General features: G+C 51.6%; 12 protein-coding genes across 12 annotated transcripts; 7 read left to right on the top strand and 5 right to left on the bottom strand.

Annotated features, from left to right (window-relative positions):
* Positions 1-197: 197 nt before the first annotated feature.
* On the bottom strand, positions 198-1236 carry P170DRAFT_424331 (NAD(P)-binding protein; the record flags this gene model as incomplete). The annotated part of the gene is made up of 5 exons (XM_024847559.1): positions 198-388; positions 453-614; positions 666-820; positions 875-1140; positions 1195-1236. The coding sequence occupies 5 exons, from the start codon at positions 1234-1236 to the stop codon at positions 198-200; spliced, it is 816 nt and encodes a 271-aa protein (XP_024705186.1).
* A 639-nt stretch (positions 1237-1875) lies between these two features.
* P170DRAFT_473471 (Mpv17/PMP22 family protein) lies at positions 1876-2648 on the top strand (the record flags this gene model as incomplete). The annotated part of the gene is made up of 5 exons (XM_024853043.1): positions 1876-1886; positions 1930-1984; positions 2039-2144; positions 2195-2500; positions 2584-2648. The coding sequence occupies 5 exons, from the start codon at positions 1876-1878 to the stop codon at positions 2646-2648; spliced, it is 543 nt and encodes a 180-aa protein (XP_024705185.1).
* Positions 2649-2993: 345 nt separating this feature from the next.
* P170DRAFT_435201 (alpha/beta-hydrolase) lies at positions 2994-4558 on the bottom strand. Its single transcript, XM_024848885.1, has 2 exons — positions 4223-4558; positions 2994-4149 (listed from the first exon to the last, which is right to left on the bottom strand). Exons 1-2 carry the CDS (start codon positions 4520-4522, stop codon positions 3118-3120), a joined length of 1332 nt encoding a protein of 443 aa, XP_024705184.1. The 5' UTR covers positions 4523-4558; the 3' UTR covers positions 2994-3117.
* Positions 4559-5550: 992 nt separating this feature from the next.
* On the top strand, positions 5551-6720 carry P170DRAFT_454604 (RTA1 domain-containing protein). Its single transcript, XM_024851453.1, has 3 exons — positions 5551-5804; positions 5856-6104; positions 6154-6720. Exons 1-3 carry the CDS (start codon positions 5648-5650, stop codon positions 6618-6620), a joined length of 873 nt encoding a protein of 290 aa, XP_024705183.1. The 5' UTR covers positions 5551-5647; the 3' UTR covers positions 6621-6720.
* Positions 6721-6883: 163 nt separating this feature from the next.
* Positions 6884-7956, top strand: P170DRAFT_445324 (NAD(P)-binding protein; the record flags this gene model as incomplete). The annotated part of the gene is made up of 5 exons (XM_024850694.1): positions 6884-6988; positions 7032-7258; positions 7306-7436; positions 7475-7651; positions 7709-7956. The coding sequence occupies 5 exons, from the start codon at positions 6884-6886 to the stop codon at positions 7954-7956; spliced, it is 888 nt and encodes a 295-aa protein (XP_024705182.1).
* A 231-nt stretch (positions 7957-8187) lies between these two features.
* On the top strand, positions 8188-9474 carry P170DRAFT_445323 (DUF2855 family protein; the record flags this gene model as incomplete). Its single annotated transcript, XM_024850693.1, has 3 exons — positions 8188-8273; positions 8304-9129; positions 9178-9474. 3 exons carry the CDS (start codon positions 8188-8190, stop codon positions 9472-9474), a joined length of 1209 nt encoding a protein of 402 aa, XP_024705181.1.
* Positions 9475-9557: 83 nt separating this feature from the next.
* Positions 9558-10423, bottom strand: P170DRAFT_508190 (uncharacterized protein; the record flags this gene model as incomplete). The annotated part of the gene is made up of 2 exons (XM_024854542.1): positions 10116-10423; positions 9558-10056 (listed from the first exon to the last, which is right to left on the bottom strand). Exons 1-2 carry the CDS (start codon positions 10373-10375, stop codon positions 9558-9560), a joined length of 759 nt encoding a protein of 252 aa, XP_024705180.1. The 5' UTR covers positions 10376-10423.
* A 1076-nt stretch (positions 10424-11499) lies between these two features.
* On the bottom strand, positions 11500-13333 carry P170DRAFT_355544 (adenosine deaminase family protein; the record flags this gene model as incomplete). Its single annotated transcript, XM_024844094.1, has 3 exons — positions 11500-11685; positions 11736-13123; positions 13183-13333. 3 exons carry the CDS (start codon positions 13331-13333, stop codon positions 11500-11502), a joined length of 1725 nt encoding a protein of 574 aa, XP_024705179.1.
* A 1965-nt stretch (positions 13334-15298) lies between these two features.
* On the top strand, positions 15299-16790 carry P170DRAFT_473465 (uncharacterized protein; the record flags this gene model as incomplete). Its single annotated transcript, XM_024853042.1, has 2 exons — positions 15299-16486; positions 16560-16790. 2 exons carry the CDS (start codon positions 15299-15301, stop codon positions 16788-16790), a joined length of 1419 nt encoding a protein of 472 aa, XP_024705178.1.
* P170DRAFT_454599 (uncharacterized protein) lies at positions 16774-18506 on the top strand (the record flags this gene model as incomplete). The annotated part of the gene is made up of 4 exons (XM_024851452.1): positions 16774-16971; positions 17023-17119; positions 17153-17226; positions 17260-18506. The coding sequence occupies exons 1-4, from the start codon at positions 16893-16895 to the stop codon at positions 18504-18506; spliced, it is 1497 nt and encodes a 498-aa protein (XP_024705177.1). The 5' UTR covers positions 16774-16892.
* Positions 18507-18560: 54 nt separating this feature from the next.
* P170DRAFT_132963 (uncharacterized protein) lies at positions 18561-19849 on the bottom strand. Its single transcript, XM_024842424.1, has one exon. It carries the CDS (start codon positions 19549-19551, stop codon positions 18616-18618), a length of 936 nt encoding a protein of 311 aa, XP_024705176.1. The 5' UTR covers positions 19552-19849; the 3' UTR covers positions 18561-18615.
* Positions 19850-19865: 16 nt separating this feature from the next.
* Positions 19866-21095, top strand: P170DRAFT_435191 (uncharacterized protein). The gene has a single exon (XM_024848884.1). The coding sequence runs from the start codon at positions 19997-19999 to the stop codon at positions 20846-20848; it is 852 nt and encodes a 283-aa protein (XP_024705175.1). The 5' UTR covers positions 19866-19996; the 3' UTR covers positions 20849-21095.
* Positions 21096-21104: the final 9 nt, after the last annotated feature.

The raw sequence follows: 21104 nt of genomic DNA, 5'->3' as shown, positions 1-21104 counted from the left end.
TTTCTAATGAAGTAGTGGAAGTCAAGAAAAGATTTTTTCAATTACGTTTCCAATTTTTTTGGTTTGTAAGAAGAAGATAAAAAAGATATGTCTAGGTGAATTTCATTTATACACGTCCTAGTACCTTGTTCATACTGTTCCAATGGCTAATACCTTCCCTGCACCGGCAACTACTTGTTCATAGACACACTATCCCATCACATCCACTTCTTAGTCCCATTATGGCTCAAAAAGACTCCTCCATGGCCTTTTTCCAAAGACAGCTGGCCAAGCCTAGACAAACACACTGCTGCCGACTCTTCTGGAGTAAATGGGCCCTTCCAGTCTGGAGCATATGGTGCGACCAAAGCTCCCATCGCCTGCATCCCATGGCGTTCCTCCTTGGAGACTAATCATTTTCAGTATCGTATTCATTCTTTCAATTCTGTGCGTAAACGACCAAATAGACTTACACTGTTTCCCCTCGGCTGTGTCAACGTTTCCCGGGCATAGAGCAACGAATAGAATGCCTTGGTCATGGTACGAGGCGTTGAACTTGGCCGTCACAGTGCTGAGACCAGCCTTGCTGATTGCGTATGGGGTCGCCACTGGAATCTTGGTTGCATTGATGAAATCTTGCTTTTTTAGTGCCTGTATTCTCTTTGCACTAGAAATGATCTACTTACCAATATCACTCATTCCGCTCGAGATACTCAGTACCTTCTTGACGGACCCCTTCTTAATCAGAGGGAGAAAGGCATAGTTCACTCGCATTGCTCCAAAGATGTTTACTTCAACAGACTTTTGGAGATCATTGATCAATAGGTCTTGATTCTCTTCGCTTTAGTCGGTCTATTGTCAGCTCCAAGCTCCTGTGGAAGTACTGATAACATACAAGTCAACCAACGATTTCCAAGCGGTCACTTCGCTCACATAGGCCGCGTTGTTGATCAGCACATCAAGGCCTTTGTCACCCAGAATGACCTCTACCTCTTTGGCAGTTCTTTGGAGCGATGAGTGACTGGTTATTTCAGCCTGAACGATGTGGACGCGAGACGCGAGTCCATCCGCTGCCAGACGATCTCGAGCTGCGTCTGCGTCTCGAGTGAGGCCGAAGACGGTATTTTCTGGGTTCAAAACCAGCTGCTTGAGGAATCCGTACTGATTGTGACCTTCGCGTTAGATTCAACACCTCATGGCGACATAGCGACGTACTCCAAGGCCTCTACCGGCACCAGTGACGAGATAGGAAGGCATTTCGTTGGTATGTCTGTTGATAGTATCGTTTTTGTATGCTCTATTTTCGAGGGAATACAATCAGCATGGTTCAAGGGACGATCTATACTATATATCTTTAGCTGCCAGCCAGGTGCTATGAGAGCAATGTCGATTAAATCCACATACTCTTGAACTTTTAAGAACTAGTAGGCAACTCTGCTCTCGGAGCTCCGAGTCTCTGGGAACCTCGCTGTGTCTATAGAGCCAACAGTAACCCAAACTTGCTTATTTCCTCCATTTTCTTCCCTTTTTCAGAGACTAGGGTCAACGTAAGAAAGTGGACTGGTTTACTTATCGGGCAGCCGGTGCATCAGCAACCGGAACTCCGAGTGATCATTCACCGGGACAACGACCGAGTGTCGACTTGCCAGTCGTTAATTTTCTAGGAGTCAAGCATTCAGAATTCAGTCTTTCAAGCAGATTCTGTAATGGAACCCTTAAGCATGACGTATCCAGAGCCCCGTTCGCTGTCCGCGAGCATGGCGGTTAGATTTCCTAATCGGGACATTTCCGACATGGAGCAATCGACCCCTATTAGCGATCCATGAAAAGTCTTTCGCGATTCCAGAAACGCATTGACCTTGTATGACTCTTCAAAGATCATTTACTTCTACCAAGATGTTTGGCTGGTATGTTAATCACTGCACCTCGCGACTCTGCTAACAAAGACAGGTACCAAAGAAGCCTTGCGCAGCGCCCGATTTTAACGCAAAGTCTAACTACAGCGGTATGTCATTGATGTGTCCCATCACAATGTCCAGCTCATTAATTTTGAACCCAGTGCCTCTTTGCCGTAGGCGATGGTCTCGCTCAGCAGGGAGTGGAAAAGAAAGGTCTCACCCGCCATGACATGACCCGCACTGCGCGCATGGCGCTTTATGGCGGAGGTAAGACTTCCGTTTACCTTTCTGTATGCAAGAATAGCTGACCTTTAAAGCTGTCTTTGGTCCAGTTGCCACGAAGTGGTTCCAGTTCCTCCAGAATAGAATCCAGCTGTCAACAGTCCCGAGGACGTTGGCTACCCGGGTCGCCGCCGACCAGCTTCTTTGCGCCCCTACGATGATCGGTGTTTTTTTGTCCAGTATGTCGATCATGGAGGGCAGTGACCCTAAAGAAAAGCTGCAGCGAACATACTGGGAGGCACTGCGAGCCAACTGGACGATTTGGCCTGTTTTGCAAGGCTTGAATCTTTCCCTCGTGCCGTTGCAGTATCGAGTTCTGAGTGTAAATGTTTTCAATATTGGTATGTTCTATCTCTTTGTTGGCCTCGCAACGTTTCCACTTTCTTTTCTTCTTATTGTATGGCCTTATACTAATGACAGACAGGATGGAATTGTTTTTTGAGTTTCCTGAACAGCGCAGAGGATATTAAAGAAATAGAAGCTGCTTAGCTAGGGCTTCGGTTAGTGGAATCGGCTGAGAACTGTGTTGTATTGCACATAAATCTCTGATAGAATTCAATGATTCATGTTCTATCTACATGCATCTCTGGAGTGATGGGTGAGAAGATTTAGGAAAGATATATTTCCGATTGGAGCTGTGGTAGATCAACACGAATATTTCATTTAGCAGGAAAACTGGGTGTAAAACGAGTCTGAAAGGGAAATATCATTACATCTTCCAGCAGCATTCTGTCCATCAGGTCCGGTACTTCTGCGACTTGGACTTTACTTCCCACGGAGTCGGAAGCCATTCCCCTTTGGGCATGCCGATACGCTCTTTTAGGGATCCCGACGGGATGCGCTAGTCCCAATTGAGACACCCGCCTCGCGTTGTTTTCGACTGTCAAGCAATTAATTCACTTCCACCAAGGCAGTCCATCCAAGTCACTTCAACAGACTCACTCTTCTGTCATTCTGCTCAAACCTCCATCGCCGGAGCCAAATGATGCCAAAACTCGCATTTCTTCTTTGATTCTCGCGGAACCCGCTCCATGGCAGTATCGTTGGTCTCCAATCGCATGCGCTGCCCAGCGCCACTACCCCAGGAGTGCCACCGTGGTGCATCAATGTATCGATGAGGGTTGGGGTCCAGCGACCGTACAAAGCTCAACCAATATCCCATAATCACCGGTACAATGGCTGAATTGTACGTGTCGAAGGAAGACGGGCCACCCCCAATGGACCCAGGACCAAAAATGGCCGGGTTTTCCATGGTGTGGGGAACCCCGATCCCCTGTGCCAGGTTGCCCAGGTCTTGGATGTTGACTCGGTAATTCCAGATCTCCTGGGGAGAGACGTGCTTCGCGATGGTGGATGCGATGTGATTTCCCGGGCAGGTGAACGTCGCGTCTCCGTACGCTGCGGACGCTGCGGAAAAGTATTCGGCGTGGTAAGGAAGAGCGATCGATTTCTTATACACGAGGTTTATGGTCTCCAGCTGATGCTTCTTAAGGTTCGGATAGTAATTCTTGAAAAATTGGGCCATCTCAGCCTTGGTGGAAGCATTAAATGCGAAATATGAGCCTTCGTCGGTGTCGTCGCCAACCATGACAGGGACTTTGATGAATTGCCCCCGGTCGAAGAGTTTGTATAACCGATCCACGATCAGATCATCGTCAATCACAGGCAAGAAATACCAGCGTGTGAGAGGGTTATCAGTAGTTCCAGGGAAGGGCGATTCAATGTTTGCGGCCTGGAGCTTTTTAATATCGATGGAGCGAAGACAGGCTAATGCGTCAGGCGCTTTGGCACATCCGGCGTCTTTCACGAAGCGATTAAATTGCCACTCGGTGTCCGAGACACGCCTCTGAGTCGGCCAAAATGGGGACTGGGCGATCGCCCCTGTGAATAGGTCGTCGTCTCTTCCTCCGTACGCCGCGAGATGATATGTAACTGAACCAGCCCCGGCAGAACAACCATGAATGACAACGTGGTCGGGATCGCCTCCAAACTGCATCCACCAGACTCGGGTGTCAGATGCAGATGTTCAGAACAGAAAATGCAAAGTCTATGGGCAGTCGCACCTTGCTTATATGTTCTTGCACCCATCGCAAGGCCATCCGTTGATCCAGAAGCCCGACATTCAGATCACCGTTTTCCCTGACTGTCTCGCTTGACAGGAATCCAAGGGCACCAACGCGATAGTTTAGGGTCACAAATACAATGCCATGCCCGGACTCTTGGATTACTGTTGTTCCATTGTAATTTGCGTTGGAGTTTTGGGCGTATCCCCCTCCCTGGATGAACACCCAGACCGGGAGTTTCGAGGCCTCAGTTGCAGCAGACGGACTGAATACATTGACAAATAGACAGTCCTCGTCCATTTCGCCCGCTGTGACGTTTTCTTTCGCACCCACGCAGATTGGACCGTACTACCGAGTCTCAGTTATGAATGAGACCTTGGGCTCAGGTCTCTTACCTTGAAAGCGCTCTGAGTTGAATTGGTTTGGGGCGGATCATGGGGAGCTCTGAATCTCAGATCACCTAATGGCGGTGCTGCATAGCGCATACCGAGATACTGGTCAACGCCAGCACGGAGTCGAAGTCCTTCGTAGGTCGAGTAGCCGAGGTTGACCAGTGGCTTTCCCTGCGAGGTTGCCGGCATGCCGCCTACCAGGAGAGCCTGGAGGAGCAGCATCATGACGGACAAAAGAAGCAGTTTCATTATGCTTGCTCTTTGATGTGCGGTGTGATTGACAATATGGTATAGAGCCACTTGGTTTGACTGCCTCAGAGGGGCGGGTGATTCTCGGAAAGAGCCATGTCGACATTTATATCCCACTGACAAAGGCCAACAAAGCGGGATGTTCACTATGCAGCTCGGACATACGGAAAAATAGATCCACGATCGATCCAGTAATAAGCAAGGGATTCATGTCCCATCATTTGATTATCTGCAGAAGCAGGGCTTCCCCGCAAATTGGCGCCCTTTGAAATTCACGTCGCTGCAACATCGGACCGAGTATCCGATATCGCAAGTGTCGCGGCACTGGGCAGAGCAGATGGTACCGTTGGCAGAAATCCTTAAATATTTGACTTATACAACATTATTTGGTCTTATGCCTTGTAAAATGCAGTGCTCTTTCGTAGGCCCTGCCACCCTATCACGGCTAATCTGTTGCAGGAAGCAGGGCACCAAGCATCGGGTAGCAGAGACCACGAGCGAATAAAGAACGACTTTTACAGGAAATCGATGGAGCATCTCGGCATTTTATCTATGATTTGGCATTGGACTAGTGGGCCCACCGCAGGCTTGACTGGAAAATCTCAATATCGCCACGCTTACCCTAAAATAGCCATGGAAACGAGAACGATGTCGCGGTAGGCATCAGAGAATTGGCAACACCCAGCCTCTTACGCGAGGAATTCTTTAAATTTGTCTATCGAACTGTCCGCTCTCATGATGCATTTCTCTTGCCTCAGACTGAGACCCAGTTCATGCTGCCACCATGGTAGTAGGAGAATATCGTCTTTACCACTATGATCCCTCATTCCCGGCAGCGGTCGCGGCCACCGCTTGTTTCGGTGTGGCGACAGGCATGCATTTTGTCTATTTCGTCGCTCGGAGAACATGGTATTTCACGCCGTTCATTATAGGTGGCTTGTGTATGCTTTTCCTTTCCACTGTCCGGAGACTAACGTGCTAACTAGCAGCAGGTGAAACCATCGGATACGTCGGACGGCTATTAAACAGTCAAGAGACACCCGACTGGACGACTGGCCCATATATCATGCAGACGCTGTTGCTGCTAGTCGCTCCCGCACTCTTCGCGGCTTCCATCTACATGATCTTGGGGCGGCTGATTCAATTAGTCGACGGGGACTCGAGATCGGTGCTCCGGGGTCGCTGGATTACGAGAACATTTGTGGTAGGCGATGTGGTTTCTTTCCTTGCACAGGCCGGAGGTATGTTCCCCTCTCCATGGCTTGAACTATTGTATGCTAATCAGATCAGGTGGAGGCGTCCTTGCGCAAGCAGACACAAAGGATAAGCAGGACCTCGGCAACTGGATCATAATCGCAGGATTAGCAGTACAAATCGTCTTTTTCGGGCTGTTCATGATCATCTCGGTGATTTTCCACATCCGGATGTCGAACAGCCCTACGAAGCGATCTGTTGATCTGCGAGCTCCTTGGAGGCGATTCCTCGTTGTGCTGTATGTTGTTAGCACTTTGATTATGATCCGATCCGTCTTCCGGGTGATTGAGTATGTTCAGGGAACAGATGGAACTCTGCAATCAAAGGAGTTTTGGCTGTATGTTTTCGATGGGCTGTTGATGTTTCTGGTCATGGTGGTTTTATTGCTGCATCATCCCAGTCAGCTTGTCACGAGGAGCCGACAGGGAAAGCACCATGGAAGGAGAAAGAGGAGACGTCATTCTGGGAGGAGTCAATATGTAGAAGACTCTTATTATCAATAGGTCTAGAAGCATGAGGTGGATAATGGTTTGGTATATTCAGAATTCCACCGAATGGAAACACCGAACAGCTCACGGGATATTACGAATAACCCTCGAGATTATCATTGGCCCTTCCCCGTCCGAGACAAAGAAAATCCTCTGAGTCATACCTGAAGTGCTACACCACCTAGCTCTCTAGTGCTTATGCCAAGCGCAAACGTCTTTCCGCCGAATCCTCCAGCGGAGTAAAGTCCTTCAACTCACTCCACCATCCACAAGGCAATATGGGAATCATCGCTGTCGCAGGAGGAACTGGAAGTGTCGGTCGAACCATCGTAGAGGCTTTGATCGAGCATGGAAAGCACAAGGTGATCGTGCTGTCACGCAAAGTATTTCAACCGATATTTTCATATGCCTATCTGACGTATCTAGCCACCCAGCAGTGCCGATATCTTCGATACCCTCCAAGTGGACTATAATGACATCGAAGCTACTGCCTCATCCTTCGAGGCCCAGAATATCGACACCGTCATTTGCGCATTTGGAATGGTGTCGGATGAATCGAGCGATACTCAAATCAAGCTCATCCACGCGGCAAATCAATCAAGTTGTACGCGACGGTTTGTGGTGAGCGAGTTCGACATGCTGTTCAAGGAAGAGTAGGCTTCGCTCTTTATCCGCACTGAATGCTCTAATTCGTAACCAGGCACATTCCGTACATCCCCACGGCCAAATGGGCATTTGATGCTCTTCGAGTCATTGAAAAGACGGACCTTGAGCATACTCGTGTCGTGAACGGTATGTTTCTCGATTACTACGGTCTGCCGCATTGGAAGAGTCATTTGAAGCCATGGGTAAATGCCGTCAATGTGCAGCGGAGTGGGCTGTTATCCCTGGGGATGGCGAGACGGGGGTTAGCTTCATCACGACGCAAGATCTCGGTCGGTTCGTGGCTCGACTGATGGACGTGGAGGAATGGCCGCCTGTCAGCTGTTTTGCTGGTGTGACGGCGTCTTTTAATGAGATTTTAAGCATCGCGGAGAAAGCTCGAGGTAAGCCAATAGCGAAACCGGAATGAGAGTACAAGTGAGGTGGCTGATTCATAATAGGCGAGAAATTCTCGGTGAAATACGAAGATCTCGAGACTCTGGAAAAAGGCAAGATATCATTCCCCGAGTTCGAGGATGCCGGATTTGAGGGATCAGGCCATTCTGACGAGGCCATCTTTGCGTTGTTTCATCGTTTCGCAGCCATGGGAGACTACTATGTTCCTCCAGAGAGAGCGCTGGATGGCAGATTCCCCGATGTCAAAGTCACTACTGCGGAAGAGCTGATGACTGTCTGGAGAGGCCGGTGATATTCTTATATGAGCTCTAGTCCGAGCGTAAATTAAACAATCTCGACCAAATTGGCCCATTCTTCGCTCTCTGGAAGATTCGAATCCATGCAATGAGTCATGCATACAACGCAAGGCCACGTCTTGCCAAGAAGATTTGACGCATTCCCCGCCTAACGGTCCATATCTTGTTATATCAACCCGTTTTATCCCAGATAGAACGCAGTTTTCAGTCTCAAACATGCATCCATCATGCAGATCCACGCCGTCTCCAAATCCAACAACGCCGACCATTCCACGATCACTCTCACCCCTTCCCTCAATCCACTATCTCCCGCGTCCATCCGCGTGAAGCCGTAGCTCGTCAGCCTCACATCTAGCAACCTCAGTTATGCGCGCGCCGGCCACTTCATCCGCTGGTGGGACACTTATCCCCTTCCGTCAAACTCGCCTGCGCCTTATAACAACCAGGCAGCGTGGGGAATCGTGCTCGCATGGAGGTACGGTATTGTTTTAGAGAGCACGACATCTATCCAACCAGGCACTCAAACCTGGGGCTTCTGGCCCACCGCAGATACCCCGGTCGATCTCAACCTGACTCCGGGTCAGTCAAGCGACCACTGGATCGAGACCAGTGTGCATCGGCAAGCGCTGATGCCGCTGTATAATATCTACGTGGTGACTAACGAGAAAGATAAGGAGCGCATGGCCTGGTCGGCTGTGTTCGATGGTATCTGGCGAGCTGGATATCTGATGAGCGAGTATGTGCTGAATCCGCAAAGACCGATTCATCCCCTCGGTGACAGTGCAGGCCTTCCCTGGACGGCTGAAGATGCTGATATCTCTGAGGCGATGGTGAGTGCTCTGGCGGCATCCACTAAGACGGCGCGCTCTTTCGTGTATAATCTGGCGAGGCGGTCGACAGGATCCCCCTTGGGGTTGGTCCTGGTGAGCTCGTCGCCGGGGCCATTGGTCTATCCGGTGGCCAATGCGGCTTTCTCTGTGCATGCTATTTCGTATGATGAGCTGGCGAAATCAGCTGAGTGGCTGGGGGACCGCAAGCCAAAGAAACTGGTGGTTCTGGATTTCGGACCCAGGGGTGATGGTCTGAATCAACTGTGCGATGTGATCGAGCGGACAGAGGAATTGGAGATGAGTAAGAGGGTAATCATTCAAATTGGAAGTCAACAAAAGGTATTCCCGGCTCATATTCGCTTCCCTGATCGTGGCTAACATAGACAGGTCTACACGGCCGAGGAACTCCAAGCCTCGCGACATGCAATGGTGACCAAGAGCAAGATCCAGTACAATACATCCGGCGTGCAGGATACCCTACTACAGGGTGATAATCCAGGAGACTATCTTACCCCCGTGGACGAGCGCTGGGGCCAGTGGTTAAATGACCGCGCTGTCGCCGTCCCCGACATGCGTCTTGTCTGGAGACAGGGTATTGATGGACCGCAGGGTATTCATGGCGGTTGGGAGAGACTCTGTCGAGGAGACGTGGGATCTGATGAATGCCTTGTGTACGAATTATAGATCGATCTGCTCGTAGCCGCGACATGCTGATCGACGCTCATCCTGCCACCTGCCAGGATAACTGAACGTCACAACTCAAGGCCTTAAGCAGAGGCATTCACCGACATGGCAACCATCGACCTCGCCGCCGTCGGATCCGCCGCCGGAAACTGCAAAACAATGTTTCCATTATTGTAAAACCGCACCACCAGATCGTAAACATGGATGGCATCTCCCGGATCCACCAGCCCGACAATCCGGAACCGTTCACGCAGCGCTTGTTCCTCCTGCCTATACCGCCCCATATCATCCGGCGTGGCGGGCAGGACCTCGCGATATTCAATGCCGCGTTGCTCCATGGCGCTGACTAGGCGGAACTGGTAGGACGTGGGATCGTACTGCGGCGGCGTAGCGTCGGCGATCATGCGTTTCGCGTACTGCTTGGCTGCGAGCAGGAGGAATATCGAGAGAAGAGCAGCGTAGGCGCCCGCTCTCATATGAGCCCAAAGCCTAGAGCGGTTGTACTCCTGGTCGCCGGACCGGTGGTCAATTACCTGGGCAAGCATGTAGCCGAAGTTAAACATGGCGAAGACTATGAAGAATCTGGTACGGTGAGCCTTGTGTACGTTTCACTTTGCAGTTCAAGGCCCAACAGCACTTACTTGCCGGACAAAATGCCGAAAGAGAAAACGATTCGCTTCCACAGAGGCTTGATGTTGATGGCTTCCACGCCGGACTTGCCCTGAAATCGCAAGATGTAGTCGTCCGGCACGGCGGCCTCGGCGAACAGCGCATCATTCCGAACGCCGCGACGAGAAGCCAGTAGGAATAAGAGGGGGTTGAGGATATCCGGATTGACGGGTTCCTGAGAGGGACTCTCGAGGTCTGTTTTTTCGTTCATCATTTCGTCGGTGGTTGTCATGGTGGTGAGGGAGTTGCCCAGGAGAGATTGGACAGTGACGCACAAGGCTACAGCCCACAATTTAAATAAACCAAAAAAGCCTTGACTAGATCTGGCATCCAATAGTAGGCTCCGTAAGTTCAGCTAGACGTTAGCTCGGGGCTGTGCTCCACCGATGGGGAGGTGTTCCTTTGCTGCGATTTCTAGAACTGCGGATGAAGTCCAACGCGCTGATCACAAAGGGTCTCCTTTTAATTCGACTCAATGTATACGTCGAAATATCACACAGGTTAACTTATAGAGGTCTCTTTTCCGTATGAATATTTATCTGCCCCTCGACCTTGACTGTCTTTGAGAAAAGGAGGACTAATTTCGCCCCGCGCTAAATCCAAGACAACCCACTCGAACCAACAATCGCATCATCCCAATTTCTCTCAGCCACATCTTTGCCTCACCCATCTTGCTCGCCACAGACATGACCACGGCAAACGTGGGTAAAAGCCGCTGTATACCCCAGGTGTGGTTTCTACCCCACCCTAAGTCCAATGAATGAAGTTTGGGTCAGGATCATTCCTGACTGCGCCTATGGATAAGATAATTCATCTAAGATCGTTTTGTGAATAGCAGATAGCAAAGACCGTGTGAACACCGAAATCATTCATAATGTGCTGGTAGTCTTTGTGGCTACATATTGCGCTTTGAATGCTGATTGGAACATGCCATTCAAGGGATTGAAATATGCGGACATTGCTGGATCTATTCTTAGGAAGAAGATGCTTGAGACCGTTGTCACATTGCAATGCAGCATGATTCAACTATTTGAGGCTGGAGATTCCGAACCGAAAAGCGGCGTTACCACTACCATTGGGCATGCGGCCATGGCATTCGTTGCGCGTAGCGACCATTCCCTTGCTTCAGAAAAGAGTCTATGGTGTGCGGTGTCCGTGCTGTTGTTGCCAGGCTGCTGTCGGTTCAAAAAAGGCGTTCAGTTGAGGAAGTACAGGAGATAGTTGATAGTTGATAGATAGCCACGTTGAGTGGCTTGTAGTTGGATTAGAAAATTAAGTTGTTTAAACAGTACACCAAAATCAAGGACTCTAGCCATTCGCTTCGTGATGTGTTCATGTCATCATCTCACCTCTCTTTCAGGCCTCCGATCCAAACTCGCTGACCACCCATTGGCAGAACTCCTCCCACTCCTGCTTCCACTGCTGCAGACGTTGGGCCTTGATGCCATCACCGTTCTCGCCCTGGTCGATGTCGATGATCCACTGGTCGTCCGACTGGTCCTCGAAGTTCGACCACCGGATACTGTTCTGCGCAAGGGCACCCTATTCTCCATTAGTACTCCTGCTGTAGAGGGGGGGATCGGATTACTCACCAGTCCAGCCAGTCCCACGTTGTCGAATCCCTGAATCACCTGGTAGAAGTCGTAGCTCACACCGGCAGCATCCTGGCCCAGCATGGCAGGGTCATCGTTGCTGATGGCAGTGGGCACGCCGTGCGCAATCATGGCTGGCAAAGGATGGTGCAGGATATCCGTAGCCAGACGCAGCACTTCGTTGGAGATGGGGCACACTTCCACCATGATGCCATTTTCGATCACCTCCTCAATCAGATGAGGGTGTTTGTACAGAGAGAAACCGTGGCCAATGCGGCGAGTGCCAAACACCAGCGCATCGACCAGGTTCAGATCGGTCGAGTTGCCATCCCCCAGGGTCTCGCCCGCGTGGAAGAAGAAAGGCACGGAGACGTTCAGGTTCGCCGCCTGTTCCTGGAACCAGAGCAGCTCCGGCGCCAGATCGGCCAGTGTGCGGCCCAAATCCTCCTGCGCGACGACGTCGTAGCCGCTGAACAGTTCGGGGAACTTCAGCTTGCGGTCCAGCGCAATCTTCATGCTGTTGATGATGCGGTCGGTAGACCCGCCACGCCAGTCGGACCAGATCACTCGCGCGCCCCAGAAGTTCTCGCCGGCCTCGCTGCTCTGGAACTTCTCCAGCTCCTCTTGCAGAACGGTCCACCAGACGTCGAGGTCAGGGTCAGGATCTTCGTCGCCCTCGTGCACCAACTTGCCGCTGGATCCGCCGGCGCGAATCTCCACCCAGTTGATGCCGTCTCCAGCCAGACGGCCAAATAGACGCTGGTAGAAGGTGCGAACGATGGGCTCGTAGGTCAGCAAGGTGCCGGCCGGATCGAACATGGCCTGGAAGCGGCGCCAGATCTCGTCGACGCCCAGCTCGTGCTGGATCGAGTTCTCGGGCTGCACCTCCATCTTGGTCTGGGCAAAGTCGAAGAAGCCGTCCTTGCCGCCGGGGAAGCTGTCCACGACGTCGGCCACCAGCACGTCCGTGTTGGGCACGTAGTCGGCGGAGGTGATGTCCTCGCCGTCCGGGACGGTGGTGTTGACGTGCGAGAAGGCGATGGTGGCGTTCTCGCGGCCCTCGGGGGTATCGAGGCTCTGCGAGGCGCTGACCACCATGCCCTCGGTGTTGACCACGGTCTCCAGCAGCACCTCGTAGGGCAGCATGGCCGTCAGATGCGCGTGCAGCAGCGCGCCCTTGGGCATGCGCTTCACGATCTGCCACAGCTTAGTGTCGGCGATGTAAGGGCGTGCCAGCGGGAACATCATGCCGGCGAAGCGCTCGTCGGTATGGTTCTGCAGCTCGGCGTAGTGGCGCCAGTAGTCGTCGATCTCCTCCTGGCGAATGGCCTTGACCAGCGCATCGGCCTGCCGCGCCACAGCCGACATGTTCTGTCGGAATTCGTAGTCTATCGCGGGTGGGTTAGCGATCATGCATGACGGGACGGGGTTCAAAGAGCGGACGCACCCTGTCGCTGTCTCTTCTCCAGCGTGATCATGTTCGATCGCGCCAGCATGTGCTTCTGCACGATGCTGCTGTTGTCCGAGAGCACCGGACTCCAATCCTGGGCTGCGGACAGAGCCGCGAAAGCGACGGAGACGAGGCCGAGGACACGCATGGCAGGCGAGATTGGCCGGAGTGTGTTGGAGTGAGAGTCAGGCAGCGATCAGTGATCGCATGCCCGCTTTAAATATTCCTTCCCTCCCATCGTGGATGGCGGAATCGAGCTAGTCGCGCGATGTTTTGGCCAGTGCGGGCTGCAATCAAGCCCGACCCACCCAGTGCAACCCTGATCGTCGCTCAATTGCCTGCTTGGATTCCAGAGAGGAGTTATGCAGCTAGCCTGGGTCCATGTGCCTTGTCGTGCTAGTTTCGTAGCCACTAGCTCCATAATTCCTAAATTATTGAGTGATATATCCGATTCAGCTCGGATGTCACCGTTCTGCAAGACCCCTCAATCCAGGCAAACTGCAGCACCCCGTCCGAGGTTCTAAGACATTAATTTGCCTGGTGGTACGGAGTGCGTTGGACAGGCTGCCCCGTCGGTGTCAGACGGGTACTCTCGTTGTCGACGCAAGGGCGCGACTCTGAAGGTGACCGGGGCCGTGGAATGCATCCTGTAGGCCGGAGAACGGAAGGGAGCCAAGTGAAATGAATGTAGGGATGGCCCCTTGACTCGTGTTTAAACCATTGGAGTCCGGTCGGATTGGCTGACAGCAGCAGCAGAAGCAGCAGCTATTCGTTCACCAACTATCAGATCTTCGTCCACGTCGTTCTCTGCAAAGCAATGCACTCACCAGCAAATCCCGCGCAATGTGCCAATCCAGCTCTGCGCCCGGCAGCAATAACAATGTCAACAAAATATCTGCGTCGCCTCCACTTTTCGCGGTCCATCGCGTCTTGGCTGCTTGTCTTTAGCGCATCTTAGGGCCAAGCTGAACTCGCAGGTCCACAGCGCCCAAGAATCGCCGCGGTGACTGGTGGAAAACACAGAAATTCTGCAGCTGTTCTCCTAGGGTCCCCGGAGTGCCCACGGAGGAGCTTCAGGCTAACTGAAGCTGGTGAATCTGGACTCTGGGCTGAGTTGTAAATGAGCTTGTGCACTGTGATGTGGCAGCAGCTGCATGCAGCCCTACTCCCGATCTCAGCCAGCCTGCATTTGCCTCCCCCTCTTTCTTCCTCTTAATGGAAGGAATCGATCTGGAGCATGGTTGCATCCCGATTATTGGTGGCGTTGTTTGTTTGTTTGTTTGTTGACGTTCTCTCCTCACGGTTAGCAGCGCGCCTGGTCCATGATGACATGACTCACAACAGATTTGTCCATGCAGGACTACTGCAATCCTTCGATTAATTGCCCTGCCGGGCTCTCCGCAGGATTTGTTCTGGTACCTCGGAGATCATAATTTTTGAGCAGACATTGGGTGGCAGTGATGTCATTCAACAACGGAGAAAGATCTACGAAGTCGAATTTCATGTGGCAAAGGAAAGAAAATAAGTAAATATTAATACTAAACCGAAATGAAATCCGCGACGTGACTTGAACGCGTGTCAAGGTACCATAACATGGGTTGGTGATGTTGAAGGTTTTTGATTCTATGTGGGAATATATATCCTCTACGGAGTACCCCCGGATATTCCAAATCAATGTTCTAAGGCGATCGCTCTCACGTCAGCTGACAAGATAAAATCGTTCGTTCGTGAGAGCGGACCATGAATTAATAAAATATATCCAGTTGCAATTTGGCTAAATTTGTGGTTCTCACACTGTGGCTAGTTACACTCCCGAAAGGCTTCATGATTACCGCATTAAGATATCAGATTGACGCGATCGAATTAAACTCGGCAGGCATGGTGTCCCGCAGATCTACGGTGACTAAGTAAGGAACCATCTCATTAAGCTTATCAGTCATGATCTTCCTCATCTTAGTCACTCGACGAGCTGCCATGTACCCGGGTGGAATGCGTGCCTCCAAGGTACATCGGGGACCCTGGGGATCAGCACTTGAAAGGCCTCGCTCTCCCCGCAGTCCCCTCATCCATTGTCGATTTCTCTGCAGAATTGATTATGACTATGCTAAACACAATGGCACGTTCAGGATCAAAAAGTCACTTTCGCTCCCTCCCTCTCGAGATCGTGGAGATGATCTGCGACGAACTTCCCACTCCCGATCTCGCCGCCCTCGTCGGAACCTGCTGCCATACATACCACCACACCATTCATCGCTTTGCCCAGCGATATGCAGAAGTATACATTGATTTCTCTGAGCATGGGCTCAATCATCTGCATGCGATCGCCCAGAATCCCATAATGCGCCAGTACGTTCAACGGCTGGTCATCATGGCCCCCGAACCGCATCTCGGCCGCGGTATACAATGGCAATGGAGTGTTGCAGGACACCTGCGGAATTCACTTGATATACCGATTCTTCGACGGTTTCGTGATGATCTCGTGCATCGACTTCCGCATTGTCGATCTTTTATCATCTCGCCCATCGCGTGCACTGGCCCATCAGAAGAGGGTAACCACGATCACCTATTGAAGCCGGACGACGTCGCCACCATCCTATATGATATCATCGCCGATGCAAAGCTCCCAGTCAAGCTCTTCTGGTACGGCAAAGGCATAAACTACACAACAGAGACAATGGATGTCAAGCGATTACCCAAGACCCTGTTTGGCAATGCCGGGTTTCGCGCGGCATGGGGGAAGTTGGAAAATCTACATCTGGAGCACGACCTCACGCCGTATAATTATTCCTTTATTCTCGACTCGATTCTTCACGCGTCAAGCCTCCGAAAGCTCTACCTCGGTCTGGGACCCAGAGATCTGGCAATGGAGTTCTTTGCTCAGCTTAGTAGGTCCGAAGATCTGCCGAGTACCTTGGAACGAATCACACTCGCATTCACAGCCATTCAGGCGGATGACCTGATGCGCATTCTTTACAAGTCTCGATTGAGTTTGCGTAGGATTGATCTGACCGGGGTAACGGGTCTCTCGCCCGGCTGGCTGGCAGTGCTGGGGAGTATGCAGGCCGATTTCCCGCAGCTGGAGACGATCGAGCTGGATATGCTTTATGGATGCGGCGGCGTGACGCTATCGACTCTATCCACAACGGTGCAATGTGACTCGGGGAAGACGTTTGAGCTACAAACAGGTCGCACGGGCTCAGAAACAATGGGAGTCGGGTTGGAGGACTTAGGAGCACTGCCGAGCAATGAGGCTGGGAGTACGGCGTTGGACATGTTAATGAAGACGCAGGCCCCTGTGGCGGTATGATGAGGATCGGATTGAAACAAATTGAAATACCCTGTTTGACTTACCTGAATGGCGAATATGTCTGTAGACCATTACGGCATCTGTAACGCTGCTTTTCCTGTTGTCGTTCCTCTCACAGAACTGGGCTGTCAATCTCACTCTATCTGATCTCCAGTCTGACGGAAGCCGGAAACACGCCTCTCCGAGGGCATCCGGGGAGACGGAGATAAGCGAGTCCGTTGGATTTAGCGCAAGCCTCGACGTGGCGACAGAAACATTCCCTCTGCTTGGGGGCCAAAACTGTCTTGTTGGAGAGTAAGATTGATTGACTGCGGTACTCGCTCGCTCGGTCAAGCCAGCACAATTGTTCCAATCCATCCCCATCGCCAGGCGAGGTCAAAAGAACGACCACAAATAGACGATGGCCTCTCCTGACAACGTTGGCTGTCAGACGCCGCTGACCAGCTCGAGCGCTGGATTTCTACTGGAACACCAGGCCGGTAAGAAGCCTTGGCCAAGAGGCTGGTGGCGTTGCTGATGGGGCCAGGAAGAGCGCTATCAGCGCATGTTCGCTCTCTATCGCCATTTCGGATTGCAGTCCAATATCATAGTTGCTGCTTCGTATTCCCATCGAGACCTGTCCATCGGGTTATCGAAACCCCAGGTCTACGAAGCCTTGAGACATGTCGTTCGGCAGTATCCCCAGCTGGGCATGATTCATTTTGATCGCTTATCGGAAGAGAAAAAGCATCAAAGTCTGTCTGCGTATCAACAGGAGGTTGATTTAGATGAGCATCTGGAGTTCGTGGATCTTTCGATCGAAGATGAAGAGGCTCGCGGATTGGGCAGCGTCATAGAGAGATATCGTGGAATGTGGTTTGAAGAAGCCTCGACCGACTCAAAGCCACCATGGAAACTGATCGTGATAAACGCCCGACATGTCCTTTTCGTATTCGACCACTATATCACTGATGGGCGAGGGGCCGTCGCTTTCCACGAATCTCTTCTGGATGCCCTCAATTCAATTGATGAACAACCGGATTCTATATCCAGTATTGTACCGGTTTCAATCGATCAGCCTCTCGAAGACGACCCGACCGAGCGATGCACGACGCGATTCTCCCTTCTTTGGACTATCTACAATGCCGTCCGCTTCCACGTTCTTCGGTTTCTCTACGGCGGAGCTGATCTTTTCTTCCACGATGCAACATACCCAAAGAGAGAATTTGTGTACAGCAAGCCGAGCAGGGACTTACACTCTCCCGTCACCAGGTTAGAGTCTCTTCGACTCGATGCTACCACCATGCAGAAGTGCCTCCAGGCATGTCGAAAGAACAATACCTCGTTCACGAGTCTCCTCCACACCCTGACGAAGGTCGGTCTAGCAGTCGACATCTACCCCAATGCACGATTCAGTTGGTCTCAAACGGCGATCGACATGCGTCGTGAACTGCAAACATGTCGGTCTTCCCTTGAGCAGTCTCGAGCCATGACCAATGCCTCAAGTGCAATGTGGAGCTTTGATCGACTGGGACCGTTCCGTCAGGCAGGCACAGTTTCGGAACTTGCTGCGAAGGGATCTGACTATCCAGTGGATGCTGGCCTCGTATGGACATTAGCGGCACGACACAAAGCTGACCTGGCTTACGATCTGTCCTCCGGGAAGACAAGCGCACAGGGATTCCAAGCGTTAAAGCTTATAGGAGAGCATCAGGAAGACTTTGCCTCTAAGCTCCTTCCAGGGCTAAGTCTCGTTTCGAGAAACGCGTTCTCTGTGTCTAATTTAGGCGTCTTTTGTCCCAGGCCCGAGGGACCTTCCGCATCACCAGATGCACGATGGAAGGTGTGTGGAATGGAGTTTTCCGGAGGCGCCATCCTTGGGGGTGTTGGGCCCGAATTGGTGATTAACGCAGCTGGTGTGTTGGACGGGGCTTGTGTGATTCATGCGGCGTATCAGCAAGGTGTTCTCAGGGAAGACGTCGTGAAGACGCTTATGGTGGGCATCGAGGGTCGATTGAAAGCTATGATTGAGTGATGAATTGTATATGAACTCCTATATCGATGAACCAACGATTTCTGACTGAATAGCTGAGACGATCACTTATGGTAATGAGACGCATTTAGAGACATTTAGTCAAGTCTGTTTACTGAGCATCATATCGCCGAACAAACCAATGATGATTCTTCCCCATAGTGCGTGCCCGAGCATGAGGCACATCTTGACTATCCCTTGACTCTTTCATATTCTCAAGAGGAGCACAGACAGCCAGCGCCATCCAGTACTTTCTGCATCCCTCCCAGGCCTCTTCCATGGTCGCATATGCCCCGACAACGAAGAGACCCTTGCACTCGTCCAGAGCAAGATAGACCACTTCTGGCCTACCACTTTGTCCAGCAGCTTTCCATTCCTTGGGTAGAACTCGAATCCACGACTGGCCGCCGCGAGTTAGAAGCTCCACTGCACCAGTGGCCCAAACTCGTTTCGTGGCTTTTCCTATTGCAACGTTCCGATCTTTCCGATCGAAGATACCCCGACAGTCAGAGATCTCACGCGCTGAGATGCCGTGTTTTGTGTGAAGATATTCTGTCGCTCGGTCATTTGCCCGTTGCAGTTGGCAATAGACCCCGATCACCTCCTCCGATGGGCGCATTTTTTGAACGACATATATCTGAGACAGACTTTGGTGTTCTTGACTGTCATCTTTGTGATCGATGGACGATCGACCTGTCGTGGGAGCTGGCTTGTCACTAGTATTTCGTCGGGGTTTGCCCCGGCGTCGAGACCGATGTTTGGCCGATTTCCCAGGTGTTTCAGATTGACTATCGAGATGATCTGTAGCTGAATGATCTGCTTGAGCTTTACTTTGTCTCGTAGAGCCAGAGGATGAATTATTGCCCGGTCGCTTTTGCTCTTCCGGATTGTTCACTCCCTCGTGTTTTCGGCCATGTTTCGTTGGCTCCGCAGAACTATGACCGGCTCTCCGAGGATGAAACTGAGCCTTGCGAGATTTTGATTGCTCTGATGGGTCTAACTGAAGAGCTTGCAACGCAGCAGACAACTTATTTTCGGCCATCTTCATAGAGCGTCGAACTAGTGGTGTGATACTGCGCGATGAAACCCACGGGCGATTGCATGTCAGCTCGATATATCAATCAATCGCGCACAGCAGATGCGACCCCTCCAGACTATGTGTTGTGCACGCATTGGCGGAATTGGGGGCCAATAATCAAGGAGGTGACTGGGATCATGACCAGGGCCTGCATTGCCAAGGGTCGCTCGATCGTCATGCTTGACAGCTCCCTTTTCGTTCTTTTTTTATTTTATCAATGATTAGAAAATCTCTGGTTTCCAGGTCCCCTCTATCAGCACTCGAATGCTCATAATTGGGGGAAGGCCAGATAAGCAAGTAGGAAGTGAGTCATGGCGATGGCGCCATTTTAGAGGATTCAAGTATTAGACTGCCTGGCGTACCCCCAACTTCAGACCATCTGGGCCATCTACACCACCTGTGCGTCACTTACGACATGTCTTCTTCACGTCTCTTTACCGCGATCGACGTCGCCAAGCGAAATGAATACATCGAGGCCAAGCATATTGAGCGACAGGCAGAAGTTTGTCGCCATCTTCACCCATCCCATGATATCCAGATCCAACCGATAGCCGGAGGAATCACCATCAAGACGCTTCCTGAGTTGGTGGGCAAGTTGAATCGCACAGTCGGCCTTGGCATGGACAGCGAGGTCGAGGAGCAAAATTTGCGCGACATTGAAGCCTTAATCAAGCCCGTCGGGCTCGATCACCAGATCCACCTCTGTGCGCTGGCACGTCCCTCCGCTTTGCAATCTCTCAGTTCGTGCGGGTATGTCGTCAGGCATGTCCTGAATGTGTATGCGTGTACCCCCGATGATGTGGTCTCGCAACAGGGTCGCACCGCAGGAGAGGCCGGCGTCACGATCTCCCGGGTGGCTCAGCAGGAAACAGAAAAGTTCCTGCAGGCTTCAGTTGCGGGGTTCGCAGATGGCGGTCGATCATCGGATCTTCTTCGACTTCTTGCACGTCTTGCAGCATGCAGAGACGATACATATCTGTATGTCGCGACGATTAACAAGGAGATTGTCGGCACTGCAGCCATGGCCGTCATCGACTCCCCCGACGGAAGTGTGGCCCATCTGTATTTGGACAGCACTCTTCCTGGATATCGGGGTAAAGGGGTGCATGCAGCTCTCATTCGGGCTCGCGTTCTTGAAGCACATCAACTCGGCGTGGATCTGGCCACGATGACGACGAGTGCTGGCAGCGGCAGTGCGCGCAGTGCCGAGCGAGCAGGGTTTCGTCTTGCGTATACGAAAGGCATCTTCACGAAAAGAACTCCTTAGTGTGATGTGCCCAATTTCAACCGAGGCAACACCGTAACCCCTAAGCTGCACTCTTAATTTTGTGACTCGAGCAGAGAGTGGTCCTTCAGCTTGACCGTGGTAAGGAAGGGGGATTTGAAGGGCCGTTAATGTTGATTAGTGAAAAGAAGATCTAGAAGAGACTGATCGGTTAGCCAATCGCAATTTGAGATCAATTGAAAGCATGCATCGGGGCAAAGCTCCGACATTTCTCTAGTTATTGTGAATCCACGATCCC

Source organism: Aspergillus steynii, assembly GCF_002849105.1.
Source record: "Aspergillus steynii IBT 23096 chromosome Unknown P170scaffold_3, whole genome shotgun sequence".
Lineage (NCBI taxonomy): Eukaryota > Fungi > Ascomycota > Eurotiomycetes > Eurotiales > Aspergillaceae > Aspergillus > Aspergillus steynii.
Note: the sequence above shows the minus strand (reverse complement) of the source record. Positions and strands in the feature narration are given on the sequence as shown.